The following is a 20,403-nucleotide window of genomic DNA, read 5'->3' as shown; positions in this document are numbered from 1 at the left end:
TGAAGGTAAGCGTAGAGTTTGAGCACCTTGAGCACCGCAGGAAACTACAACTCCCGGCAAACAATTCCGAAAGGGAAAGGAGGGCAAAGGGGGAAAGATAGCGGATGGGAAGGTGAGGGCGTCCGAAATCCCGCCTGCTCCCTCTAGTGGGCGCAACAGAACTGGAAGGAGGGGACGTGTGTGTGGGGGGGAGACGACGGCGGACGGACGGACGGACGGAGCGGGCTGGGGAGGGGGGCGCACGGAGCGGGCGGCTTTGGCTCGGCTTGTCTGCAGCCGCACTCTGGCGTGAAGAGCTCCCCTGTTCCGTGCGCGCGCAGAGGCGGCTCCCTCGTCCGGGCTGTGCAGACAGCGCCGAGCGAAGCGCTGCACCTGATCGCGCTTCGCCGAGAAGGAGAAAGAGAGCGAGAGCGAGCGAGCTAGAGAGAGACGCCGGCTGGGTTGGGCTGGGCTGAGCTGAGCTGCGGAGAGACAAAAGAAGAGCCAGGCAGCCCCCTCGAGGTTCCCGCGGCTGCCATCGCTCCGGTTGCTCGCCGCACCCCTCGTTGGCGGACCACTTGCTGCTGCTGAGGAAGGAGCGGGGCGGCTGCAACTGAAGGAACCCCTCTCCTCCCCCCCCCCCCAAAAAACCAAAACACTCCCTTCGCTCCATGGCCGAGCAGCCCTGAGGCGTGCGGCGGCGGCGGCTGGAGCTGGAGCCCCAAAGAGAAGCGCGCGAGCCCCCGCAGCCGCCCCCGCGGGCGCTTTCTCTGGATCTTCCGCGGGATTCTCGCCTCGGCGGCCGGGCGGCGCACGATGCGCCCTGCTGCTCTCTTCTGATCGCCAGCCCCACCGCGATGATCTCTCCGGATCAGCAGCAGCAGCAGCAGCAACAGCAGCAGCCCAACCATGTCGTGGCCACCATTGAAAATTTGCCTCCCGAGGGCATCGGTGGCGGCGGCGGCGGCGGCGGCCGGAGCTGCATCTCCGCCCCGCCTTCCTCCAGTGTGCGCCAAAAGATCCGTAAAGTGTTTAACAGGTGAGGTGGCTTGGAGGGCTCCGCACGCATCCCGGCCACAATAGCCTTCTCCGCAAAGGTCGCCTTCCTTGGAAGGGGAACGAAAGCGGCAGAAGGGGCCATTCAGATCCAGCATCCTAATGGTGGTGGTGATGGTGGTGGTGGTGGTGGTGGTGGTGGTGTGTGTGTGTGTGTGTGTGTGTGTGTGTGTGTTATTAAAACGCTGGTTCAAGCGCCCTGCGGCTTCCCAATCCCTTCTGCACATCGGCTGGCTAGGTGGGTGGGGCGGAATCAGGCATTGTAAGAGAAGAGTACTCTGCACATGTTCGGAGTAGCCGGAGATCGGCCCTGGCCTGAATTGGAAACGGATCTCAACGCTATAAATCCTAGCCCAGTCTCGAATGCAAGTCCTTGTACAAAAAGCCCGCTGGGCACCAATGCATCCAGCGGAGTTCCCACTGAAGAAGAAGAAGTCTCAGGCTGGGTGCTTTTGTTTAAGAGTTTCTGTGGGCAGGGGTGGCGTGACAGAAAGGGTCATCCATTTTCTTCAGCACACTGGCTTTGATTAAATAGCATCTGTCATGATGGAGGGTTAGCTTGTTTAAGGAGATTCTTCTGAAAAGGCTAGTTGGTGCTTGGGGCTAGCTGATGCTTGGGAAAGGGGCAAAATGGAAGCCTGGTTTTTTGGAAGCAGCACTAAAATATTGATCACAGCCCACAGATGCATCCTCACCAGAAGAAAAGGTGGGATGGCAGCAAAATCAATGTCCTGCCCTTTCCTTTTTTTCAATCCTTCAACTCAGCTTAACAGGATGGAAGAGCCCAAACGTTTTTTACACTGTGGTAGATGGAAGCTTCTCTTCCTGTTTGTGTGTGTGTGCATCTGGCAAAGTGCAAGGGAAACTTGATCCAGATATCCTGGAGCAGGGCAGGAATGCCGAACTGGAAAGGCTAACTCTTGTGGAGTTCCTTTCCTTCCATAGGGATGAAGGCAAAGCTTCTCTATTTATGACCAAAGTGCCTTCTTTTGATCCTGGCTGTGAGAAAAGATCATGTTTGCTTGGAGAAGTATAGCATGTGTGAGCTGCTCAGGAATCTTGTTAAATCTCTAAGAAAAAGATCTTTTTAAGCATCTGTTTGTACACTACCAGGAATCTTTCTCTCAGCTTTATTCTGTGGATCTGGAATAATATAGCTTCATTTCCTTCATTTTCCTGTGAAAATCCTTAGCAGTGAGAAATGATTGTGTGGTGCCATTTCAAGTCTCAGTGGGAAAATCTCCAAGGAACTTATGCCCGGTTTGGATTACTTGAGAGAGGAATATGAAGAGGGAAGGATTTGAAAACCCATCCAAGTTGATTAGTTTTATTTCAATGGTATGCGTTGTGGTTATTTTTAGTATTCCAAACAAATGAAGCTTTTTGCTTCCTGACACTTTCATGGGACTCACATTAGTTCAAGTCTGCCTGTTCTTGATAAAGGAAAATTCTCATTGTCAAATTGATCTGAATTTATAACATATGAAGAGATAGAACCTGTTGGTGAGGGAAAGCTAAAATTGCCTTGGCAGATAGCCAATAATAAATAAGGAGAAAATATGGGAAAGGAATTGCACAAATTTATAAAAGAACCTCTGTTTCAAGATCAATTGAGTTTAAAATTGTAATCTCTTTCAAATGGTAACTCCTCAGTTTATTTGTTCTATGTCTGATGGATAAAATGAATAGATTATCTTGAATAATCTCCTTAATGGTATCTTCTTGTAAGACACACAGACTTTCTTGGGAATTCCTTGATGCTAGATTGAGATAGGCAACCTTTTGATGGCCATGAGTGGCACCTAACATTTTGGGGGGCTGGGCTGAGGGAGCTGTAGTGGATGGGACCAATATCACATATGAAGGAGGTGGAAACATTTGGGAGAAGCATTGAGTGATTTATTCATTACTTAACCATTAAGGTGTACAGTTTAGCTTTATTATAATTTCCATATTAAAATGGGAGAAAACTGTTTTAGGTAGCCATTGTTCCATGAAAAGTGAACATATGGGCCTTGTCTCCCCATTTTGATGGGAAAGTGAATACCTTCTTTTGTCTCAGAAATGGGCAACTTGTGATCCTGCACTGTTGTTGGACTCTGATTCTCTAGGTCCCAGTTTGTAAGGGCTGAAGCTGATGAATTGGGAGTCATTGATTGTCAGACCAGACAGGATTTTTATGTGAACATAGAGCACATGTTTATGACTTTAAGGCTGGGAATAAAGATTGGCCCATAGTCTTTTGATTCAAAACAATGGGAGAAAAGCACCAGATTTTAAAATTTGAGTCTGCCAATATATACTACCCTGGAATAGGCAGATCTGCTATATCAGTGCCACCCCCCACGCAACCTTTTGGGCACCAGGGACCAGTTCTGTGGAGAGAGGTTTTTCTGTGGACTGGAGGAGGCATCGTTTCATGTGCGTCCTACATCCCGTGGATGGGGCTTCACTTGTTTGCATGGTCTGGTTTCTGTCATGCTGCGGATGGGTGCTGGTCCATGGTTGGGGACCTCTATGCTACATGTATAAGACTGCTATGAAACAGCATATTTAATCATGTTGAATCTGTGAACATTCTGCTGTTTATGAATGTAGGATTCTATTTCTGCAGCATTTATATTTAGTGTCATGCTAGGAGATGCCAGCCATAATCAATAAGGCCAGTTATCTGGGATGGTGCAGTTGTAGTCCATTCCTTTGGAGGACTATCAGGATTCAATTCCACAAATGCTGACTAGGTTTGAAAAACCTGTTAGGCCAACCTGAAATAGGTTTGGGTTGGGGGTTGAGAGTGTGGTTGTTGCCTTGATCAAGTCATTGCCTTAGCTTGTTGAATGAACGATGTCATCAAGCGTTTGGACACAGCATGCTTTGTGTCCAGAGAATTATGTTTGTTTACCTGGTTTTTAATTCAATGTGCAGGGCAAACCAGCCACATAGTAGCAGTACTGTTTTCATATCTAAAGAGAAGTCTTCTTGTACATACTGCATTCCAAGGTTAGAGAGCCTCTGACTTTTACTAATAAGAAGAGATCTTTATGAACATCAGTTTTTGTATTTTCTGCAAAGAAAATGCTGAGCTGAACTCTACATAGAAAATAATTCATTCTGACTTAAAAGGCATGCTGCTTAACTTTGTGTGAATGGGGATATTCTGATCCAAGCCATCTATCATAACCAAACCGTAGTTTTGGCTGTTGGACATATGGCTAGCTTATAGATTACTTTCTGTTCCTCGCATGGGCTGATCCATTATATTAGCAGTCATTTCACTCTCATGATAACCAGCCATAAGCTTAGTATTAACCACTGCTCATCTCCAGAGCAAAATTAGAACTCAAACTCTGAAATATACCTTCTATTCCAATGAGGTACTGCCAGAGATAACTGTAAGTTGCATTATTTAGATGTCATGGCTAACAACAGTTATGGTAAATAAGAATGGAAGAGAAGAGGGTAGGAGTATTATATGAATAGGTACATGCTGCCATTTAGGATGTCTTGGACTGCAATACTCAAGCCAGCCTACTACAGTTAGAGAGTTAGAGAGCGAACGATGGAAAATGTAAATAATAGGTGTCATGAAGATGTTCTCTCTACCTTTTTAGCTTTTTAACTTTTAATACCGTTAGCCTATCTTTTAATTCTGTCTTTTAACTTTGCTCTCATGTATGCTTTTATATTTTGTGCCATGTTTGAACTGCCCAAAGTCATTTAGGTGAGATGGGTACTATAGAAATGTGATGAATACATTTAAAAATATTCAGCAGGCACCAAGTTACCTACCTTAATATTGAGGAATGCCCACAAATGCAACGTTTTTCAATGATGTAGAAATAATAACTCTTAAGAGTTTTTTTTAAAGTTGATATTTCAAATCTTATCATTCAGTGAACAAAGTGTGGAGTCTTAATTAGAATAGAATTGTTAGAATAGAATAGAATTCTTTATTGGCCAAGTGTGATTGGACTCACAAGGAATTTGTCTTTGGTGCATATGCTCTAAGTGTACATAAAAGACAAGATACACTCATCAAGAATCACAAGGAATAACACCCAATGACAGTCATACAGTACAATAAGCAATCAATCATACTAGGAAACAATTCATATCAATTAAGCCTCTCTCCTAGTTTAAAAATGACTGAATAAGGGAGCGCAATTTAATTTCCCAAGCATTTCTTCAAATTTCTGTTGATGTTATATAGTCATTTGTGCTATCTTCTTTTGATGAAGTTTTAGTAAAGGTAAAGGTTCTCCTCACACGTATGTGCTAGTTGTTCCCAACTCTAGGGGGTGGTGCTCATCTCTGTTTCAAAACTGAAGAGCCAGCACTGTCCGAAGACACCTCCGTGGTCATGTGGCCAGCATGACTAAACTTCAACAGCGTATGGAACACTGTTACCTTCCCACTAAAGGTGGTCCCTATTTTTCTACTTGCATTTTTTATGTGCTTTCAAACTGCTAGGTTGGCAGAAGCTGGGACAAGTAACCCCGTTATGCGGCACTAGGGATTCGAACCACTGAACTGCCAACCTTTTGATCGACAAGCTCAGAGTCTTAGCCACTGAGCCACTTTATCATTTGGGAAGATATTAAAAAATTGTGTATACTTATGTATGTGTATGTATACTGTATATTTATGTGTGTATATGTATGTGTGTGTGTATGTATATGTAAATATGTATAAGTATGTATGTATATATGTATGTATGTATGCATACACACACACACACACACACAAAAGCTGGATCCCCATGCTTCGCTACAAAACTATGTGACCAGGCTTGATAAATTGACACTTAAAGCTTGAATCCTCCCCATCATATCCCCTTCTCTCCCTCAGCCTTGCCCCACAGAAACGTCTCCTATCCTCTCCCCTTCTCTCCCTCAGGCTTTCTAGCCCCTTCTCTCCATGAGGCTTGCCCCACAGAAGCCTGTCCAATGCTATTCCATTCTCTCCAGAGTTATTTTCAAGTTGGAAGGGGGAGTAGAACATCTAACTAATTAGCATCAGAGCGTGTTATAATAATATAGGAAATACTAATGCTCTGATGGTCATTTCGAAAAATCCTTTCTTAGTGAGCACCTAAAAGCCAAGAGGAACATACTTGGCAAATTTCAAGTTTGAGGACTTTACGGTTCTGGAGATTTTGTGATTAAGATGTGAGTGGTTTTTGCTTTTATATATATAGATATATCAGAGAGAGAGAGGGAGGGAGAGGAAGGGAGAGAGAGAGAGAGAGAGAGAGAGAGAGAGTGCAACTGGTCATAGATATAGACTGCTAGAGACTAATATAATCTTACCTGAACTAATGCAGACATTATTGATTGAATATACATCCGTCTGAAAATTTTATTCAAGGTTCTGGCTCCAGAGGGCTTTAGATGGAATTAATATATTCATTCTTTCTTGCCCTTGCTTCACATTCCACCCTAGCATTCTTTCTTGTGCCTGGAATAAATTTCCTTTTTATTGCTTAACAGTTATAGTAATTGATAGCTCCTTGAACTAAAATAAATGCCAACCTAGCCTTTTTACTGGACTGAATGAGCCTGGCACAACTTACTGGTTGTAAGTTGTGACAGCTGTAAAGTGGGTGATCACGTTTGTTGTGACCTACAGTATAAAGGCCTACATGGCATTGTGCCAGGCTACCTATGAAGCCTTCTTGATCCCATTACACCAGTCTGTCCCACCCAGTCAGGCAGGGAGGGTATATTGCATAGCCTGTCAACTAAAAAATTCCAACTGGTGGGAACTAGAAAGACGAAAAACAGCCTTCTCTGCCATTGCTCTGCCCGAAGGAATTTTCTTCATGGGAGCACACAGCTGTGGGGCTGGTTAGACCTCCAAAAATTCTCACTTCAACTTTTAAGTAATTGTAATCTCTTTCTTCTTGCCTTAGAATTTTTAACTTTTAGGCCTATTGTTTTATATTTTAACATGTTATTGTACACTGCCCACAGTCCCTCTTGAGGGAGATGGGTGGTACAGAAATGAGAAAAAATAAACAAATCTGATGACATCATGGATAGCTCTCACATTATCCTATGAAGGGATAGATCTCAAAAGAAATGATGAGGATAGAGAGGGATCCCTCCCTATTGAATACTGTCTAGATGTTGAAGGTTGAAATAGTATATGGAGGATACAATGGAGGAGAGCATGACCAATCTGAGTAGCAGACAGGAAAACTGCACACTGTAAAATTTTGTACCAGATTCCATTTGTAATATTTCTATGTGCCGTCTCCTAGTTACTAAGACCAAAGAGCATTCTCAAACTGGTGGCCTCCAGATGTGTTGGGTTATGGGAGATGAAGTCTTACACATCTGGAAGGCATTAGAGTGAGGCAGATTTGAGTCTGGCAATACTATTAGAAGGGGTCAGTTAGCAGTCTAATAACTGGATTAGAAACTTTAAGTGTCAGTTTACTCGGCTTTCCTACAAGTAACAGGGTGAAAGCGGATCATAGAAATTAATTGAGATAAGTAATATCCCAAATTCTGCAGCAAGCGCACTTTTTTCAAAATTAAAAATGGTTTTGAATTCTTTGTTCTAAAAATGATACAGTATATGGTTAAGACACCAGGCTAGAAAGCAGGAGACCATGAGTTCAATTCCCTCCTTAGCTGTGAAAGCTGCTGGATAACTTTGGGCCAGTCACTTTGTCTCAACCCAACTGATTTCACAGAGTTGTTGTTGTGGAGAAAATAGGAGGAGGGAGGTGTTGGATATGTTTGTGGCTTTGAGTCATTTATAAAAATAATAAAGGTGGAATAATAAATAAATAAATAAAATCATAGATTACCTCTAAAACTAGACACAAGAACAGTTTTTTCCCGAACGCCATCACTGTGCTAAGCAAACAATTCCCTCAACATTGTCAAACTAGTTACTAAATCTTCACTACTATTAATCTTCTCATCGTTCACCAATCACTGTATGACTGTGTGACTTTATGACTATACAGTCATAAATGGAAGGAGATTGGTGAACTTTGTTGCTTGCATCCTTACAATTGATATTGATTGTTTCCTGATTGCTTATTTGTACCCTATGACTATCATTAAGTGTTGTACCTTAGAATTCCTGATGATCTTTTCTTTTATGAGACCGTATGCACCAAGACAAATTCCTTGTGTGTCCAATCACACTTGGCCAATAAAAAATTCTATTCTATTCTGTTCTATTCTATTCTATTCATAGAGTGCTGAAGAGTCATTCAGCAGAATATGTCTGATGTTATTCAACCTCCCAAACCTTGTTTTGTTCTCCAAGTTTCAGCACTTTATAAAATACATACTGTTCCTCAACAAATTCATACACATTAGAAATATTATATATTTCTAATATCAAATTTTGGATTTGCCAGAATCTTGATTGCAATATCAGTGTGTTCCTGGATGCTCTCAATTCTTAATAATCAGCTTTCAAATATATGACGATTCTAGAAGCAAGAATAGAAAGAATAGTATTTAGCCCTGCTAATTAAAGTTAACTTTTTCTATACTCATTGATCACCTAAATCTAGTTTATACCTTCCACCTCAACTTTACTAAGCAAAACTTTACAGCAGGGGTCTCCAAACTTAGTAACTTTAAGGCTTCTGGACTTCAACTTCCAGAATTCCTCAGCCAGCCAACTTTAACATGCTGGCTAGGAAATTCTGGGAGTTGAATTCCATAAAGTTTTAAAGTTGCCAAGTTTGAAGACTCCTGCCTTAGAGCTTGTGAGGAGGCTTCCAGAGAAATCCAGTTTCATCTCTAAAATCCTGAGTGTTTAAAACTCTGGAGAATACTTTGGCTGAATATTTGGCGGGGGGGGGGGGGGATAGATTGCAGATACTGTTTCTTGACATCTAAATTTATCCCTGTGCTTTCTTGTTTAAAACCATCATTTAAAATCTTAATTAAAATAAGGTTACTTTAAACTGAAGGCTTTTCTTCAATGCCCTGAACTCTATGCTAATTTTCTATACCTACATGGTACATGCATACATATACACACCCACATCCATCCAAATCTTCCAAGACTTCTGAAATGCTGGTGAGGTCAAGGATTCATGAATCAGAGGATTAGGTATTCCAGAATATAGTTTTATTCCAGAAAATAAAACTTAGTGATCATTTATACCATAAAGTTGTAAATATTTTAAAAAGTCTTAAATTAGCTGGGTTCCAGGGGTGGGCTGCTACGGGTTCGCCGGGGTTTGAGAGAACCCGTCACTAACGTTATGGCTGGTTCAGAGAATCTCCAAATCCCACCCCTGGCTGGCCCCACCCTCTCCGCCCCACCCCGCCCTCCCAGGAGTCTCCACGCAGCTCGTTTTGGATGCAAGGTAAGTGCAGGGCCCATGCGGAGGCTCGGGCAGGGTGAAAAATGGGCCTCCCAGAGCCTTCGGAGAGCCTCCAGAGCCCAGGGGAGGCAATTTTCATCCTCCCAGAGGCTTGAGGAAAGCCTCCAAAGCCTAGGGAAGGCGAAAACGCCCCCCCCTCACTCCCGTCGTGGTGCAGGAGTCTGACTAGGCCACGCCCACATTGCCATGCCCACTCAGCAACTGGGCAGAGAACTCATTGCTGAAATTTTTGAAGCCCACCCCTGGCTGGGTTCCACTAACTCTCTTCCACTGAATTTGTTTGGAGAAACCATGGGAACAAGACAGCCTTACCGACTATGATCACTCACTTTGAATTATTATTACAATTAAAATAAGAATTTTTAAAAATATATTCTTTCTCAACTCACAGTATCAGGCTCAGGTGACCAGTCAGTTGATCAATTCCTGTTACAACCAATGGAACAATGTCCTGTTGATCTGAAAAAGTTCACCCTGCACCTGTGAGAAAAATGCCAGGAAGGAAAAAAAAATGAATTAAAATGAGAATTTTTAAGCAAATTATGGATGCTTCACAACATTGTTTCTCATGGTAGTTGCTGGTTCTTCACCTATTAGTTGCCACAGCAGTCTTACCAATACTAAGTATTTCTATCTAAGTCAGAAACTATGGCTAGAGTTATATGGAACTACTGAAATTATAGAGAAATTTCTTTTAATTCCGACTAAATTCTACAAAGCCAACTGAAGTTTTTTTTTTTTATTTGCATTTATATCCCGCCCTTCTCCGAAGACTCAAGGCGGCTTACACTATGTCAAGCAATAGTCTTCATCCATTTGTATATTATATACAAAGTCAACTTATTGCCCCCAACAATCTGGGTCCTCATTTTACCTACCTTATGAAGGATGGAAGGCTGAGTCAACCTTGGGCCTGGTGGGACTTGAACCTGCAGTAATTGCAAGCAGCTGCTGTTAATAACAGACTGTCTTACCAGTCTGAGCCACCAGAGGCCCTGTGATTTGATTTCTTGGAGTGACTCTCCATTGAAATCACATTAGGATCCCAATATGGCCAAACATGGATATTTATGGTCCTTGCCAGAAATACGATTCCAGATTGCCAGACCTGTTATTTAAAAACATGTAAACAGAGTATTTTGGGGGAAAAAATTCTAACTACAACGCATTTAGTGTTTTTCAAAAAGGAACAGAATTTGTAACAATGTGGTATCCCAGTCAGCAAACTCAACCAGTTAGTAAGGCAAGCAGCCATCTGCATGGCATTTCTTCTGTTAATTAAAAGAAACTTGAAGATCAGATGGGTTTGCTTTTGGAAGTCTTACACAACGAATGCTCCTAACCTTGAACACTTGAGCTTTCTTGTGCAAAATAAAAGAATGATCTTCTGATGCGATTTTGTGCAAAGAGGGAACAAAGAGCTCTTTAATTTCATCTCCCATTAGGGCACTGGGAAAAGTATGAATTTGAAGCCTCTTTTATATCGCGTTGCTTCCCCTTCTCTTTTGACAGCATCAAAAGCTATGTTTGAACTTTGATTGTTCTGTGCAAAATTAATAAGGTTCAGGAGTGAATAAATGATCGCACACCATGGTTTGAGCTTTGGACTCCAGGCAGAGTAAGAACTTTTTCAACAGATGAAAAAGTGGTGGCAACTAAATATGTAAATATAGGGATGAACATATTTTGGGCTCTAACTAGAGTCAGGTACAAAATACATAGGAAACTGAATATAGAACTGAAGAAAATGGGCTTGTGAGACTATGTTTAGCCCAGTTTTCAGTCGTAGAATTGAAAGTCACCCACACAGCCTTCCATTTATAACTCTCGTGACACTTCCCCCATTCCTAATGTGAGCAACCTTTCTTAATTTAGAAAATGGAGAGGCATTTGGTTTAGTTTGGTTTGGTAGGTAAGGTTGACTTCATTGTTGTTTGCTTGCTTGTTTGTTTATTTATTCAAATTTGCAACCTCTTTTGCAGCGATCATAAAACAAACACTGCAGTCATAAAGCAATGTTATGGTCATTAAGTAAACCATGGTAAATCATGGTCATTTGACCACTGGCTGCTGCAACTGGCCATAAATGTGGGTTGGTTGCTAAGTGTCCATAATGCATGACTGTAGGGTGTTTATGTGGCTGTCAGAACTTTAGAACTAGGTAGTAACTATATTTGGCGGGGGGGGGGGGAGGGCATATCTTTTGTAAGACCTTATATCTGCACACAAGCAATTTGTGTCTAGCTAAGACAGAGTTGAATGTGCTCAGAACCTCTTCTACCATGCCATCTGAAAACTCAGTAGTTGTATGATCATGTGAAAAATAGAGCCCTAAAATAGATATACTATTATTTTTAAGAAATGGCTGCACCGGGTTAGTCACAGCTAGTTGGCCACAGTGAGATGGCCATGGTAAGTTGGCTATGGTGAGATATCCTAGACCAGGGGTGTCAAACTCTCATCATCAAGTTGTCGTCATATGATGTATCGTGACTTTTCCCCCTTCGCTAAAATGGGTGTGGGGGTGGCCAGAGCGTGACACATCTGGCCCACAAGACACGAGTTTGACACTCCTTTTCTAGACCCACTGCAGCAGACACTGCTGTGGGTAAAAGATTATTGAAGGAATGAGTTGAAGGAGAATTCACACAGTGATATAGCTCTGTCTGCATATACCTAGCTTGCACATACATAGCTGGGCCTTATCAGAGCAGTCTGACAATTTTATTGATCAGCAGGAAAGGGCACACAAACTCATTTATTCTTTTAGGAAGTCATGGCACTACAAAGCTTGAGAAGTCCAGTGCTGTCTCCTTTCTATCTATCTGATTGCTATAGCTCAAGGAAAGGTTTATTTCCTCAGTTAAAACTGTTTCTTTTTTAAATCCTACTGGAGTCATCCATTTGGAGTGAGGTTTATGCTTGCAGTTTGAAATGGACATTTTCTCTTTCTGAGGAAATTGTCTTAAGATGCCAGAAGTTATAGTCTCAGGAATCTGGAGTGGACCAGTTTGAGAAATTGTTCTATTCCTTTCCTTTATTTCTTCAAATATTGCTCTTCCTCTTCTGGTTGTATACCTCATAGTAGTCATATTTGAAAGTTTCACCAGAGCAGAGCTGAAGAATCTGTGCTCCTCCAGATGTCACTAAATCAGAACCTCTAGTGATCCCAATCAGCGCTGACAGTGATCTAAGATGCTGGGAGTTATAGTTCAGTCATATCCTAAAGGGCCGAAGGTGCTTCATATCTTAAGGACCAAAGGCTCTTCCTTCCTAGAGGGTAGTGATGAGAGAGCAATAAAGCATCCACTTTATCATTGCCCATTGGTCCATATCAGATGAGATGTATCAGGATATTAATTCATTATATAGGTAAAGATAAAGGTTCCCCTCACACATATATGCTAGTCGTTCCCGACTCTAGGGGGTGGTACTCATCTCCATTTCAAAGCCGAAGAGCCAGCGCTGTCTGAAGATGTCTCCATGGTCATGTGGTCGGCATGACTAAACGCCAAAGGCGCACAGAATGCTTTTACCTTCCCACCAAAGGTGGTCCCTATTTTTCTACTTGCATTTTTTATGTGCTTTCGAACTGCTAGGTTGGCAGAAACTGGGACAAGTAACGGGAGCTGACTCCATTACGTGGCACTAGGGATTCAAACCGCTGAATTGCCGACCTTTCAATTGATAAGCTCAGTGTCTTAGCCTCTGAGCCACTGCGTCCCTTAATTCATTATATACGCAATGCTAATTAAATTGTGGCATTTTAAAAGAAGCTGCAAACCAGCAGTTTGTAAAAACTGGGACAGTGCGAAGCAAAGGGAAAGCCACAGGTGAGGAAAACATAGTTTGGAAATAACCTTAGTCTCTTACATGGCAGAAGGGAAGAAATAACTATCCAGCATTAATGACAGTGATAGAAGTTGTAAAGTAAACACTCCCTGCCATCTTTTCTGCATTGAAAATAGGACTGCACTCTTTTTGCAAACTCTTTGAAGAGAGGTGACGATGATTGTCATGTAAATACAGTGTTTATTTCTACAAAGCAATTTCCTTCTCTATTCTCCCCACCCTACCCCCCCAATTGTAATCACATCTGAACTCCTGTGAACAACAGTTAGCCAGGATTGTTCATTGGATCTTTCTTTGTTCAATGTAGCCTGATGATAATATCAGGAGACACTGTACATTTTCACATTTTCTGAAGGTATTTAATTGGATGCTTCAGGACACAGGAATTTGGGCTGAAGGAAGCAACAGTTTTTCATTGGATGATGCCTGATGTTTCCAAAAGCCCCAGTCAAAATGATTAATGATAGAAGTTGTTGTCTAGTAATAGAACAGAATAGAATAGAATTTTTTATTGGCCAAGTGTGACTGGACACACAAGGAATTTGTCTTTGGTGCAGATGGTCTCAGTGTACATAAAAGAAAAGATACATTCATCAAGAATCATAAGGTACAACACTTAATGATAGTCATAGGGTACAAATAAGCAATCAGGAAACAATCAATATCAATATAAATCATAAGAATACAAGCAACAAAGTTACAGTGATACAGTCATAAGTGGAAGGAGATGGGTGATGGGAACGATGAGAAGATTATAGTAATGCAAATTTAGTAAATAGTTTGACAGTGTTGAGGGAATTATTTGTTTAGCAGAATGATGGCATTCGGGAAAAAACTGTTCTTGTGTCTAGTTATGTAATATGTACAAGGTCCCAGATTATCAGTTTTGGGATTAGCTGAAACTTCAATCTAATCAAGGATTTTTCTTCATTTTTTTCCCTCTGAAAAGAAATGCCCTCCCAGCATGGAAAACCATATAAGTCAGGAGAGATTTCCTTTGTTGCAGATCGACCTGGAAGCAAAAAAAAAAAAAAAGGCGGCGGGGGGGGGGAGGTGCTAAATTCTCTTGAGTTTTGAAAAATATGGGACAATATCCTTAAGTCATTTATGCAATTAAAACTGGTGGTTACAGGTTGTTGTTTTTTTTAAAGTCCTTCTGTGCCATTGCTTCCTGAAAAAAGGAAGGGAGGAAAAAAAAGTCTCACGAGGCAGTGCCTGCACATTTAAATCACAAAGGTTGCTAGCGGGCTTCCAGAGAAGTCATTGTGGGATTGTGTGGCCCAGCTTTTATCACAATTCAATATGGAACATTGCTGAAATGGGAGTGGAGGGGAATCTTTTTTCTCCCCATATGTGCTAGAGATGAAGTGAGATGATTTCCTAAAGTGGGGGTTGGCGGGGAAGCAAAAGAACAATACGTAAATGGTGTTAATGGGACTTTGAAGTGGAAGGATATTATCATCAGAGGCATCTTCAGTTTCTGATCTTTTTGTCAACATGATGAAAACAGCATTGTGCCACTGCAATGCAAGCAGATGTACAAAAGGAGCAGAGTTCCACCATGATGGATAGGCTCCGCTTTCATTATCCTCCCCTCCCTTCCACCCCCCACTTGACCTCTCTTGCAGATACTTCTGACTGTCAGAGTCATGCGCAGCACTTAAACGTTCTTCGGCTCCGGGTATGATGCAGTGAAGTTCTCTCTAGCCTGTATTTTATTTTACCGTTCGTTCACATCTAACTCCGTATATTTGGAAATAAAGAGACGCATACACACCATTCAGTATCGAAATAGTGATCGAGCGCCAATAAAACACCGCATCCTAAACTCACCTAACGATTCGTGTGCGGAGATCTGGGGAAGGACGGGGCTCTCTTGCAACGTGGCCTTTGGTGGGACAACTCCCATGAAGGTGTGCTGCTTAGCGTGTGATATTCCGAAGGGCTGTGCTTTTTGGGGGGTACCTGTGACAGATGGAGGAATTTTTCTTCTCCTTACCCGGATTCAGCTTTGGGAAAGGGGTTAGTTAGTAGTGCCTCTTGAACCGGGGAGGCTTCGACAGAGCAGGCACATAAATGACTTCATAGAGAACTCTGGAGAATGGACAGAGCAGCTTTAATGTGCTAATGAAGGGAAGACCAGATGCCAGAAGTGATCAGAGGAGCTCTTTGTGAATCTGTCTCTTTGAGATGGCTGAAGCCTCTGTCCTTATCACTGCTGCTGCTGCTGCTGCTCACAGGCCGGGGAGAGACACTGAGGCTCTTAGTGAGGTGTTCCTCGCCTTAGCTCAGCAAAGAACCCTATAAATCAACACCCGAATGCTGATGAGGGTAACTCATCAAGATAGAGCAAAGGAGGAAAGGCAGTTTAGATCCAGGGTCTGTGGTGTAGAACTTTTCTGCAGGCATCTGGGTGGGGCAGATGTCAGGGAGATGGATGTTGACGGCTGTCTTGAATTCCAAGGTTTCTGATTATATATCCCACCATCCTCATTGACTGTTGCCTTGCTGATTGGCGTTTGTGGATGTTGTAGTTCAAAACTGCTGGAGAGCACTAGATGAACACAGGAAAAAGGGAGATAGGCATGGAGATGACAATTGATGGGTTTTACAGTTCGGTACTAAGTCCATCCAAAACAGAAGATGAAAGACATTGTTTGAAGTGAAGGAGAAGATTGAGATTTTATAATTCACGAGATCTGACTGAAATGGACAAATTATTCCATACAAATGAAGGCAAATATATGTGTCCCAGGATAATATTGCAGGACCCAATCTGGATTGGTCACTGGGACCAGAGGTTTTGTCTTTTGGCTACAGAGAAGTTCCCTGAAGATGGACTCCAGCATGAGTCTGAAAGCTCGGAAGACAAAACCTCTGGTCCCGATGACTACCCCAGATTGGATCCTCCAAAATTATTCCTTAATCCCAATGTTTGAGAACCTCTTGAAAAATTGCATTGGAAGGAAGACTCCGCCTTTTTGAGCAGTAATGTTCCACTCTTCCGTAGGAGATATAGTTGGTCCCCTCTGGAAACTATTGAGTAAGACTTCTAGATCAAGTCTGCTTTTCATATTGTCAGGGTGATGGACTAGCTTTTCCTCTGCACATTTCCCTTACTTTTCTTTAATCAGACTTCAGATTTCTTTTAATTTGATGGTGAAAATGTGAAGTCTTATAATATGTTGAACTATGGCTCAGATTATGCTTGATAAACCATGATGATATTTCAAAATGATGTAGGTGATAATGAGTTAAATCTATCTCGCTTTGCTTATTTTATTTTACTGGGTTGGCCTAATATGAACACATCTTAGTCAGAACACTTTAAAATGCTTTTGTGTGTGTGTGTGCAGTAGTCACTAATCAGATGGCATTTTCCATTTGTTAACCGTTGGGTAGATAACTTGTAATTAGAATCAGAATCAGAATAGAGCTGGAAGAGATTTGGAAGTTTTCCAGGAGTGAAATTCACTTACCTTCCCTACCGGTTCACAAATGTGCACATGCTGTGCGTGCACTTGCTTTGCTCGCTTGTGCCATCATCCGCGCATGCAGAAAGCCTTCTGTGCATGCGCAGAGGTTGAAATCATTGCAAAAAAGGGATGTCATGACGTCCCTGTGGTTGGGCAGAGCCTCTTGCAGCTACCGGTTTGCCTGAGCCAGATAGAACCGGCTGAATTTCACCCCCGAAGTCTTCTAGTCCACCCCACTTCTCAAGCAGAGTACCCTATACCATTTCAGACAATTGACTGTCCAGTCTCTTCTTAAAAACTTCCAGTGATGAAGCATCCATGTCTGAAGACAAGCTCTTCCACTGGTTAATTGTCCTTATTGTTAGGAACTATGATGGAACTAAATCAAGCGATTAGATCCCAGAAAAGTAATAAAACACCAGGCTCCAATGGTTTTCCATCAGAATTCTATAAGACAATAGAAGAACAAATAGGACCAATAATGGTTGATTTATTTAATGAGGTATTAACATCAGCTAAAATGCCGGATACGTGGAGGGAAACACTAATTACGCTAATCCCGAAGGGGGATACTGATCCTAGACTGATACAAAATTATAGACCAATCAGTCTGTTAAATGCAGATTATAAAATATTCGCTACTATTATCGCCAACAGACTAAAGAAAATTTTGAACAATTATATACACTCAGACCAAAATGGATTCCTCCCAGACAGACAAATTAGAAATAACTTAACATTAATAACATAATGGATAGTTTAGAATACTACAAAGCTCACACGGAGAAACAAGTAGCCCTTGTTTTCTTGGACGCCCAAAAAGCATTTGACAATCTCAGTTGGCAATTTATGATTCAACAAGTGTATGATATGAATTTTGGCACCAAATTTGAGAATATCATAACAGCAATATATTTGATACAAAAAGCAAAAATTATAATCAATGGAGAAAATACCCAAACTTTAAATATAGAGAAAGGAGTTCGACAAGGCTGCCTGCTATCTCCTCTGCTCTTTATACTTTCATTAGAGGTATTATTAGAACAAATTAGACAAAATCCAGAAATAAAAAAAGGAAGTTTCTCCTTAATTCCAGGTTGCTTCTCTCCTTGATTAGTTTTCATCAGTAGTGGGTTGCCCCCAGTTCAGACCGGTTCTATAGAACTGGTAGTAAAACTGGCAGGAGGCTCCGCCCATTGACCTGAATGTCATCAAAAGTGATCTGCGCATGTGCAGAAGCTTCTGTGCATGCGCAGAAGAGCGTGTGCGGGCACGATGCAAACCAGTAATAAAGGTAAGTAGAACACACCCCTGGTTTCCATCCATTGTTTCTTTTCCTGCCCTCTGGTGCTTTGGAAAATAAATTGACCCCCTCGTCTTTGTGGCAACCTCTCAAATACTGGAATACTGCTATCATGTATCCCTGTCTCCCCCAGTTCTTCTTTTCTCTAGACTAGCCAAACCCAAATCCTGTAACCATTCTTCATATGCTTTAGTCTCCAGGCCTTTAGAATAGAATAGAATAGAATAGAATAGAATTTTATTGGCCAAGTGTGATTGGACACACAAGGAATTTGTCTTGGTGCATATGCTCTCAGTGTACATAAAAGAAAAGATACGTTCATCAAGGTACAACATTTACAACACAATTGATGATCAATATATCAATATAAATCATAAGGATTGCCAGCAACAAGTTATAGTCATACAGTCATAAGTGGAAAGAGATTGGTGATGGGAACCATGAAACGATTAATAGTAGTGCAGATTCAGTAAATAGTCTGACAGTGTTGAGGGAATTATTTGTTTAGCAGAGTGATGGCCTTCGGGAAAAAACTGTTCTTGTGTCTAGTTGTTCTGGTGTGCAGTGCTCTATAGCGTCGTTTTGAGGGTAGGAGTTGAAACAGTTTATGTCCAGGATGCGAGGGATCTGCAAATATTTTCACGGCCCTCTTCTTGATTCGTGCAGTATACAGGTCCTCAATGGAAGGCAAGTTGGTAGCAATTATTTTTTCTGCAGTTCTAATTATCCTCTGAAGTCTGTGTTTTTCTTGTTGGGTTGCAGAACCGAACCAGACAGTTATAGAGGTGCAAATGATAGACTCAATAATTCCTCTGTAGAATTGGATCAGCAGCTCCTTGGGCAGTTTGAGCTTACTGAGCTTAATCATTTTAGTTGCTCTTCTTTGCCCTTTTTCCAAAGTCTCAACATCTTTTTTGTAAAGTGGTGACCAAAACTGGATGTAGTATTCCAGGTGTGGTCTTACCAAGGCTTTTATGAAGCGGTACTAATGATTTACTCTTTCCAGCATATAGATCATGGTAGCATAATAATCTAATTGTGTGGGAATAGACACAAAAGTAAGTCATACAGGTAGTTAAAGTACATCCAATAGGATCACTGGGATTTAAATTAGTAATTTAAATCTCATTGATTTCAGTGGCTTTATGAAAAAAGGGCTACCTGACAACCTCAGGTTTTAATCGGTCTTCGACCGTTTTAGTGATTCGGCCACTAAATATTTGTTTTTAAATTGTTTTTAAATAGTGTTTATTTATTATATTTATATTATAGTGGTATGTATATTTTAATATTGGCTGTACATCGCCCTGAGTCCTTCAGGAGATGGTGCGGTATAGAAATGTAATTATAAATAAATAAATAAATAAACCTCGAGGGTAAAGGTTGACTCAGCCTTCCACCCTTTATAAGGTAGGTAAAATGAGGACTCAGATTGTTGGGGGGGCAATAAGTTGACTTTGTAAAAAATATACAAATAGAATGAGACTATTGCCTTATACATTGTAAGCCGCCTGAGTCCTTCGGGAGATGGTGCGGTATAGAAATGTAATTATAAATAAATAAATAAATAAACCTCGAGGGTAAAGTACATTAATATGCCTCAAATGTAACAATGTTACTAAGGTCACTGTTTATTTGTTTGTTTATTGCACCTTAAAATTAATGTTGACCCCTGGCGACTTCAGTGTCTGAAGTTTTCTTTGCAGAATTTGAGAAGTATTTCCTAAGCTACAAGAGAATGATTTGGCCCAAAGTCACCCAGCTGGATTCATGCCTAAAGTGGGATTAGGACTCACGGTCTCCTAGTTTCTAGCCAGTTGCAGGTAACCACTATATCACATGGACTCTTTCATCAAGATCATGTATGAAGAATGAAGTATTTGTAATCGGGGTTGGGAGTTCTTGTTCCACAGAGGGAAATGTCAGCCTGGACCTTGCTGCAGGGCAGCGGTTACTTTCTTCATTGTTTGTGCATGGTTGGAATGAGGAGGCACTTCAGCAACACTATTCTCTCCATATTTGCTGGTAACTAAAACTAATCGGAAAGGGGAAAAAATGAGTATCAGGTCTTATCTTCAAGGAATTCCTTAAAAATCCCTTCCAAGTTTGTGTTGCTTAAATTTGCCAGAAAGATGTCTAGGTTCGCAGTCTATCTCTGTTCTGACGTAGGCTTCCTGAGACAGTAAAAAGCACACAATTAGTCCCAAAAACCCTCTTTTTATTTCAACGGCTGTGAATTCTGTTCATTCACAGCTCGTGATGAGTCACAAATAGTTTGTAAAGAGTCTGACAGAAGTCTGCCACAGTCCTTTGGGATAAGGCTGATAACCACCCACCTTTATCTCCCTTGACACACTGCCAAAGATCTAATT

At 41.6% G+C, this 20,403-nt stretch overlaps 1 protein-coding gene across 1 annotated transcript in view; it reads left to right on the top strand.

The window, feature by feature from the left end:
• The first annotated feature begins 253 nt into the window (after positions 1-253).
• The window catches only part of SLC35F1 (solute carrier family 35 member F1), a 244,521-nt gene continuing 224,371 nt past the window's right edge, over positions 254-20,403 (top strand). The window contains exon 1 of the mRNA XM_058173110.1: positions 254-1,018. Within this exon, the coding sequence (XP_058029093.1) occupies positions 837-1,018 (182 nt within the window). The 5' untranslated portion in view covers positions 254-836. The remainder of the gene's footprint in view (positions 1,019-20,403) is intronic.

Source organism: Ahaetulla prasina, chromosome 1 (genome assembly GCF_028640845.1).
Source record: "Ahaetulla prasina isolate Xishuangbanna chromosome 1, ASM2864084v1, whole genome shotgun sequence".
NCBI lineage: Eukaryota > Metazoa > Chordata > Lepidosauria > Squamata > Colubridae > Ahaetulla > Ahaetulla prasina.
The sequence above is the reverse complement of the archived record's forward strand: the minus strand, read 5'-3'. Positions and strand labels throughout refer to the sequence as shown.